This window comes from Manihot esculenta, chromosome 10 (assembly GCF_001659605.2).
Source record: "Manihot esculenta cultivar AM560-2 chromosome 10, M.esculenta_v8, whole genome shotgun sequence".
In the NCBI taxonomy this organism is placed as follows: domain Eukaryota; kingdom Viridiplantae; phylum Streptophyta; class Magnoliopsida; order Malpighiales; family Euphorbiaceae; genus Manihot; species Manihot esculenta.
In genome coordinates this window covers 2285430-2294697 of record NC_035170.2, presented here as the reverse complement: position 1 = coordinate 2294697, position 9268 = coordinate 2285430, and the positions used below count along the sequence as shown (strand labels likewise).

General features: G+C 33.8%; 1 protein-coding gene across 1 annotated transcript; it reads right to left on the bottom strand.

Moving 5' to 3' along the window:
* Nucleotides 1-5794: 5794 nt before the first annotated feature.
* Nucleotides 5795-8939, bottom strand: LOC110624553 (receptor-like protein 9DC3). Its single transcript, XM_043960766.1, has 2 exons — nucleotides 6010-8939; nucleotides 5795-5882 (listed from the first exon to the last, which is right to left on the bottom strand). The coding sequence occupies exon 1, from the start codon at nucleotides 8915-8917 to the stop codon at nucleotides 6287-6289; it is 2631 nt and encodes an 876-aa protein (XP_043816701.1). The 5' UTR covers nucleotides 8918-8939; the 3' UTR covers nucleotides 5795-5882; nucleotides 6010-6286.
* Nucleotides 8940-9268: the final 329 nt, after the last annotated feature.

Genomic DNA, 9268 nt, shown 5'->3' with positions numbered 1-9268 from the left:
GATTTTCCCGCTTTCTGTCTCACTGTTTCCAGATAGCTCGTCTTCCTATCTGCTGGCACCCCGGCTATGAATCGGCTGATGAAACAAGTGGCGAGATCTCCAAAGCTTTTAATGCTTCCGACCTCCAAACTATTGAACCACGCTCGTGCTGGTCCCAAGAGCGTCGTTGGGAACACCTTACACATTAAGGCATCTGAAAGAGTTTGTGATCAAGCATAATTTAGCCACATTTTTATTATCTTCTTTATTGCTTATTTACACATTTTTCAGTTTAATTTATGGTTTTTGTCTTGTTTTTACAGAAAAGGAAGAAATTGGAAAATGGGAGAAAAAGTGCAGAAAATTTACAAAAGGATGATTTGCCCAGTGATTTGCCCAAGATCACCAGAAAATCTGCTCCAATCACTGCCCAGATCAAGCTAAAGCAGATACCCGGAGGCAACAGACAGCAGTGATATGGGCAGGTGATTTGACCAAAACAATCGAAGATCACTGGCCAAATCACTCGCAGAGACATAGAGGACTGACTCACAGAGAAGCGATCTGGTCAGTGATTTGCCCAATCACTTGAAGAAACTGGTCAAATCACCGGGCAAATCACTCTGACAGCAGAAAATTACAGCAGAGCGGGAAAATGGGCAGCAAACAGAAATCTGAATTTTCAGAAGTCCAAATCCAATCCAATCACTTCCAACACAAATCCAAGAGCCACGAAAGAGCTTCTCATCCAAGGAAATCCAATTGCAATTAAATTCAACATAAAAAGAGGAGTCCAACACCAAATCAAAAAGGGATTTCAAAACCCTAGAGAATTCTTCAGCTATAAAAGGGGAGTCTCAAAACCAGCAAAAGCTATCTTCTGATCAGCAACTCAACTCGCCAGAAACTCTCCAGCATCTTCACTTTTCTTTTCTTTTCATCCTTTTATGTATTTAGTCCACCATGAGTGGCTAAACTCTCTCTTTTCTAGTTGAAGTTGGTGAATTTCAGATTTTGTGATGAATTGGGAGATTTAAAACTCCATTGTTAAACTCTTGTTTGCTTTCAATATTTATGCAATTTGATCTTTCCATAATTATTACTTTGCTTTTAGAATCAATAAGGGTCCATTGCTTTTAAATTGCTTAAGTAATATTGTTTGAATGATTTAGGTCCGTAATTGCTTAGGTTGTTCAAATACACATTTAATCAAATTGCATGATCTAAACTTGACCACGCGGTTGGCAAGGATAGAATTGGGTTTCTCTAAGTCTTAATGCAGTCAACAGTTGTTCGATGCTACAATGCCCCAAGGACGTTCCTTGGCAACTTGTTGATGAGTGTTTGATTAGCGAACGTTTCCTAATCAAACTAGAACTAAGGAGGAATTTGGATTGTGAGAAGCGTCTTCCACATCCTAAACTAATTTATTGAGATAAACAAGAGTATTGAAGAATCAATGATCAATTCTAAACAATCTGAAAAAGATCCACTCTTCAACTAGAAGCTTTTCTCCTATTGATTTACTCATCTTTAAATTATTGCTTTCTTTTGCTGTTTAATATTAATTCATCAAATCAAAACCCCCTCTTTTAATTATTTGTTATTTATTTACCTTGGTCATTATTAGGAAGGTCTTTAGTGTCAATTCCCTGTGGTTCGACCCTATTGCCACTATCTGCAAATTTATTTGTTGATCGTTTAATAGGTTTATTTTTGACGGCTTCGACAACCGCCTATCAGTTTGCAACTCCATGAATGTCTTATAGTTCATGAAGTGCTCCCTTGGGTTACCAGTTCCGTCATAGGCGGCCGTTGACGGCATCATGAACTTCTTAGGGACAGTTTCTTGCTGCACCACCTTTGAGAAAGGAGAAGAAGTAGGCAAAGAGGTTAGGCTCAGGTCTTTCTTACCTAGCTCGGTTAAGAGCTGCTCTTTCAACTTTTTCAACTTTTGGTTCATCTTTTCGTCTTCCGGGCTGTATTCCTCCTCCTCCTCCGCTTCCGTTCCCGTCTCTCTGGTTGTTTCGGCGGTATAGTTATCCGCCTCCTCATTTTCTATCATCTCTTTCGCCCTCCTCGCATGGATTCGGGCCTGTGGTTCTTCCTCTTCTCCGGTATCGTGGCTGTTAGTTTGGAGGCGGTCAGAGGTGGGTCGGGGCTCATTGGTTCTGGGTTCCTCCACTACTGGGAGTGCATTTACTGGGGTGCTAAGGCCCCTCTGCTGCATTATTTGCCCCAACCAGTGGGTGGTACTCTGCAACTGGAGAGCCATGGTTTGAATGTCTTGGTTAGACAGGGTCATAGTGGGAGTATTCCCTGCCAAGCTTGGCGAGGGATTAAGGGGAACAGGCGTTTGGTTATTCATCGTTGTTGGGCTAGAAAAAGAGAACTGCTGCCCTTCTTGGGCAGAGCTCAGGTCATTTGGAATGTTAAGGTTACTTTCTTGGTGGTTTGCCATCGTGGATCTCAGTGGGTTTTGAAAGTGAAAACTCCGGTGATGAAAAGATCTCCTTCGTTTCCCACAGACGGCGCCAATTGATGATCTGAGATCCAATAGAATAGGGTTTTACAAGGGTTTTGTATTACAGAATAATGCTTAATATTGAAGAGTAAAACTTTCTCCAACTTAATCTATATGGGGTGGGGGCTCCCCTTTTATCCATTGCGCTTTGCTTACTGGTGACGTGTAAAGGCCTCTCCATGATTGGGACACGCGTCTCTGACATACAGATTCGGGCGTACGAGGGTATCAACCGCCTGCTCCATACATAACGGCCTCTGATTCTTCTCGTGCGTACGCTCGAGCGGATCTGCCAGGCTGTCTGAGAATGGCTCTGGATGCTGGGCTGGGCCGAGAGTTGGGCCGGACGCTGAGCCCAAGAGGAGGAGGCTTGCCTTGCGCGGGCTAGGCCGGCCTGAATGAGAGAGCGGGGTGGAGCCCGGCCTTGGAGGTTGAACGAGCCAAGCTTGCCTCGTGTATTAGGCGTGTGGGCCTCTGCTTGATGGGCTTTTGGCTGTGATTGAGGCTCTGGACCAGGGTGAAGAAATCCAGCGGTCATCAATAGTTATTGGAAATTTTTAAAAATATTCAAAAAGTTTTATTTTTAAAACCATTAAATTAATTAGAGGTGAGAGTATTCAGTTCAAATCGAAAAAATCGATCGAATCGAATTAATTTGAAATTTTAGTTTAATTTTTTATTCATTTCAGTCCGGTTTTTAATTTTAAAAATTTTGATTATTTCGGTTCGGTTCAGTTTTGATTAAAAAAATAAAAAAAATTGAACCGAACCGATTAGTGATAATAATATGTTATTTTCAATAATATTGAGAAATTAGATCATATTAAAATTAAAATATTTTAATTAAATTTTAAAATACTAAAAATAAAGTATAAAAATAAAAAATTTATTAAAAATCAAAATTGATCAAATCGAACTGAATCAGACTGATTCAATTTGATTCGATTATTGACCAAAATTAGTTTGGTTTGATTTTTATAAATACTAAAATTTTAATTTTTGATTTATTCAGTTCAGTTTGATTTAAAATCGAACCGACCGAATGCTCACCCCTAAAATCAATAGATCAAGAAATAATTTTTGTGTTTAAAATTTTTACATAATTTCATAAAATTTTTCCATTCTTAAACAATAAAAATTAACCCAACATAAAAATTACAAAAAGAAAAACTCCCATTACAAGTTTTATTTTTCAAAACTAAATTATACATTTCTCTTAAATATGGTTTTTAAATGAAAGATCGAGAATAAAACCTCAAATATTTCAGATTTATTCAAATACACCTAATAATAAACAAATTAAAATAATAATATTAATAAATTAAATATTATTAATTTTTTTCAAATTTTGTCTCACATTTTCATGTTTATATATTCACTATATACTATAATACATCAAGTTATTTTAATTTTTTATACATATTAAAAGGACAATATTTAAAAACAAAAGAAAAAGAAAAAGAAATATAATGCTATGTTTTCCACTGCATTCATGTCCGATCTGCATCTTCATTTTGCGTCTGCTCAGTGCTCACTAATTCTTCATCTACCTAACATGTTAGAAATTTCATGAAAAAAGAAAAAGAAGAAAAAGAATAGTAAGAAACTATGTTAACTAATGATATCACTCAAATTCTTAGGTGCATATAAAATCAAACACGTTTTTGACTTATTGTACGTTGATTATTAGACATTTCAGTCAATTTCTAGTAGGGGCGCATAAATCGGTTTGAACTGAAAATTTGAATTGAATCGATCAATTTCAGTTTAATAGTTCGATTAATTAGAATATTCGGTTCGGTTCGATTAGTATTTTCTAACTTATTCGGTTTTCGATTCGATTCGATTTAAACGTATTAAATAACCGAAAAACCAAAAAACTGATTTTATATATAATTTTATTATGTAAAATACTGATTTTATATGTATTTTTAAATTTTGCATGAATTTTTATAGATTTTTTAAGTATTATCATTATGTATTGAGATAATATTTATTAGTAAATTTATAGGAAATATTTATTAAATAATTTTACTGAAATTAAAAGTAAAAAATTAAAAAAAATTATAAATTTCGATTTGAATCGAACCGAATTTTATCGATTCGATTCGATTCAATTATATTTTTATAATCAGTTTTTTTCAGTTTTTAATATTTTCACAATTCAATTTTCAATATTTTCAATTCGATTTAATTTAGAACCGAACCGACCCATTGCACGGACTTAATTTCTAATATCAAAGAATGACTCAAACTCTATTCTTCCCCATCTTTTATACCATTCTATATGCATAACTTCTGTGACATTTTTTCCGCAACCATTTAAATAATGATATCACTCAAAATTGATCATTACTGGTCTTTTTAATGGAAATTAAAATAATATTTTTTTAATTTTTTTATTATTAAAATAATATATAAAATAACGGTCTATTATAAAAATAATATTAACATTTAAAATAGTATTTTCATCATTAAAAAATCTAAAATCTCTTATCTATAATTAATTAACAGTAATTTATATTTCTTTTAATAAAAAAACTATTTTGAATAAAAAATAAATTTAAAAATTAATTTGTTATTGAAAGTTTAATGAATAATTACTTATAAATTTTATTAAATTTCAGAAAAAATACAATAAATCACAAAAAAAACCTCACCGGTTTCATAATATCATACACTTTTCATATGTAAAGATTTTTAATTTAACTATGACTTTAAAATTATATTATTAAGATAATTTAAGAAATTCTATTCGGAACAATTCTTTATATTTATTGATGAGAGTGAATTAAAAAATTGAAACTGTAAAAAATTGAACTGAATTTTTAAATTAATTTGATTCAGTCGATTTTTTTCGATTTGAATCGAATACTACTCGCCACTAATTAATTTAATGATTTTAAAAATAAAACATTTTGAATATTTTTAAAAATTTTGATTATTTTAATTCGGTCCAGTTTTGATAAAAAAATTAAAAAAAAACGAACCGATTAGTAATAATAATATATTATTTTTCAATTTAATCAATTTCGATTTTTAATAAATTTTACACTTTATACAGAATCGAACTGAATCTGGTTCAGTTCGATTCAATTTTTAATTAAAATCAGTTTGATTCGATTTTTGTAAATACTATAATATTAATTTTTAATTTATTCGATTCGGTTCGATTTAAAATCAAACCGACCGAATTGTCACCAGATCAAGAAATAATTTTTCTATTTAAAATCTTCATTTTAATATTTTATACATATTAAAGACAATATTTTTAAAAGGAAAAAAAAAAAGGAAAAAGAAATATAATGCTCTGTTTTCCACTGCATTCATGTCCGATCTGTATCTTCATTTTGCATCTGCTCACTTATTCTTCATCTACCTAACATGTTAGAAATTTCATGAAAAAAGAAAAAGAAAAAGAAGAAGAATTGTAAGAAACTCGTGTTAAAAAGAAAGTTGATTAAGATGAAATTACATGCGAAGAAACAAATATTACCAAACATTACCTGTAAATACCAAGAAATCCTAGTTTTTGAATCTTTTTGGATTTGGACGTCTTTGTCCTTCAACTATCCTCACAAACCATATTGGTTTTCTTGTTTTAAACACACGATATCCCATTGCAATACCAAATATTACTCCAAATCCATACCCTGCCACTACAGGTTGCCACCCAAATCCAAATTTAGAATTGGAATCATCTTCCTTGGATATTTCTTGTTTTTGCCTCTCCCCATTATTGCATTTTTCTAGTGGAAATCCACACAATCCCAAATTTCCTTCCTATGAACTTTTATCAAATGTGTTGAACTGCTTTCCTTCAGGTATGGGTCCTTCAAGTCGATTATCTGAAACCCGAAATACTTGCAGAAATGTTAAATCTGTCAACTGCATAGGAATCCTTCCAACAAGAAAATTTGAAGAGAGGTCTAGTGATTCCAAATTGGACAATTCCCTCAATGATGGTTGAATATTGCCCGTGAGTTGATTGTGAGACAAGTTGAGCAACTTAAGTGCTTTAAGCTTTCCAATAGACTGTGGGATCTCCCCTGTGAATTTGTTGCCTGACAAATCAATGGTTGTAAGAAGTGTCTGGATTCTCACCAACTCAATCTCAACTCCTTTGAGTGTCAGACTCACAGAATAATCGTAAGGATAATTTGGTGCCGTCATGTACTCCATCTTCACATCAGAGTTCATCATTGCTTTGGAATTATTGAAATACCCTGAAGGTAATGGTCCGCTCAACATGTTGTTGGAGAGGTCAAACATTCGTAGCTTTAAGGAGTAGTAGGTAGAGGACCATTTCACCAATCCATGGAGTTTATTGGATTTTAGAACTAGAATTTGCAGCTCCGGAAGGGTTTCCAGGAAATAGGGGAATGAATCTTCTATTTTATTGTATCCAAGATCTAAAATTTCCAAATTTCTACAATTGGAAATGGACGGCGGGATTCTCCTTTGCAATTGATTGCCATTTAAGTTCAAATATCTCAAGCTGCAGCTTGCAGAAAACGTCTCAGGGATGGTTCCATGGAAATTGTTCGTGCCCAAATGTAGCACTGAGAGATTATTGGTGAAATTTCCTAAACATTGTGGGATGAAGCCGTTCAAACTGTTGTTTGACAAGTCAAGAATTTGGAGAGAGTTTAGGTTGCAAACTGCTGAAGAAACTTCTCCTACCAATTTATTAGATGAAAGAATGAGAACAGTTAAGTCCGCAAGTTTTAAAATGGAACTTGGAATGGAGCCATGCAACATGTTATTGCTCAAATCAATATATCTCAATGGATTGTCTTGGAATGGACCTAAATGACCGGTAAGTTGGTTATTGTTGAGGATTAAACACCACAACTCAGGCAGGGTAAACACAGAGGGTGGTATTGTTGCATTTAACAAGTTATTGGATAAATCGAGGTGCAGTAGACTTGAAAGCCTGCTTACTTGAAAAGGGATGGGGCCTGTAAATTGATTATTTGATAAATCTAAAATATAAAGCAGTGTGAAGTTTGTAAAATAATGAGGAATTGGACCACTGCAATGGTTATTTTGGAGCCACAAAATCTGAAGTTGTCTAATGTTTTCAAAAGTGGAGGGAATCTCACCACTGAAATTGTTATAAGAGAGGTATAAATGAGAGAGTCGCTTAAGGCTTCCAAAGGAAGATGGAATTCGACCACTGAAATTATTGGAGGAAAGGGCCAACTTAGAGAGTTCAGTCAATTTACCCAACAATTCCAAATTTAAAACTCTAAAATTGCAGCTGCTGAGCCCCAAAGTTTCTAAAGACTTCAAATTACTGATAAAATCATAGTCCAAATAAATTGGAAATTGTGTAAAAGAAAGAGACAAAGACCTGAGAGAATTATTCCAATTATGCCGAGGTAAGGAACCATTGAGATCTCCATTGCCGAATAAATAGAGCAATTGGAGGTTTGTTCGTTGAATAATGTTGTCTGGGAATTTTCCTTTCAATTCACAATTTCCAAGTGCAAGTGATGATAAATGAGAAGAGAGATTCGTTAAAGAACTAGGTTCAACCATAGACATATTTACCCAACTCAAGTGCAATTCTCTTATCTCGGTTAGATTTCTAACAAGCTTGTCAAAAATCATTGGTTCCATTGACAAACCACCATAATTCCAAGAAATATCAAGTGAAACCAATTTGGATAGATGACTGATATCTGGAATTTTTCCTTGCAATTCACAACTCTTAAGTTTGAGAAAAGTCAAAGAAGAAGACAAATTCATCAAGGAACTAAGTGGGACCAAAGACATTTTTACACGAGACAAGTCTAATTCCCGTAATTGGGTTAGGTTTCGAGCAATCTTTGTAAAAGTAGTGGTTTCTGATATCAAACCATAATTCCGAGAAAGATCAAGAGATAGCAAACCTGACAGGTAAGTAATTTCTGAAGGAATTTGACCCACAAAACCAGAATAGCTTAGATTAAGATGTGTTAACTTGGAAAACTGGCCAAACTGAGGAACAATTCGAGAGTGGTTGAAATCATTTAAAGACAAGTCGAGTTTTCGGAGATGGCGAAGAGAGAAAAGAGGATTGCTAGAATAGATGGAACCATAGAGCAAGCTATTAGAAAGGTGAAGTCCAATAACATTACCAGTTTCCGTGTCACATGTGATCCCATCCCACGAACAACAATTTGTGCCCTCTTTCCAAGACTCTGTCTTGAGATAAGGCTTAGGGTGGTGAAGGAAACTCCAGGGAGAAGGAGCACTTTTAACGGATAACGATTTCTTGAATTGGAGTAAGGCAAGACTCTGATCATATTGGCACTGTATGGCTGCAGAGGAGGAATTGAAAGAAAAAGATAGAGAAGGGAAAGCTTGAAAATGCAAGTGAAACAAAAGAAAGCAGATAGAGTGAGCAAACCACAGTAGACTGGCCATTCTCTTTAGCAAATTTTGATGATGAAGATAGGGAGTTGAGTTATTAAAAAATCAGGGTAAGCATTTGGTATTTATAATAATTTCTTTTTTGGGAATAAAGAAATTAAAATTTTTAATTAAACTAATTATTATTTAAAAAAATTTATATAATTTTATAAAAATTTATTAAAATATAAAATAAATAATATCAAATAGAGAAAAAACAATGAAGTTTTTGTTGTTACCTGGCAATGGAATCTCAAATTCTTAGGTGCATATAAAATCAAACTAGTTTTTGACGTATTGTACGTTGATTATTTGACATTTCAGTCAATTTCTAGTATCAAATTATGACTCGAACTCTATTCTTCT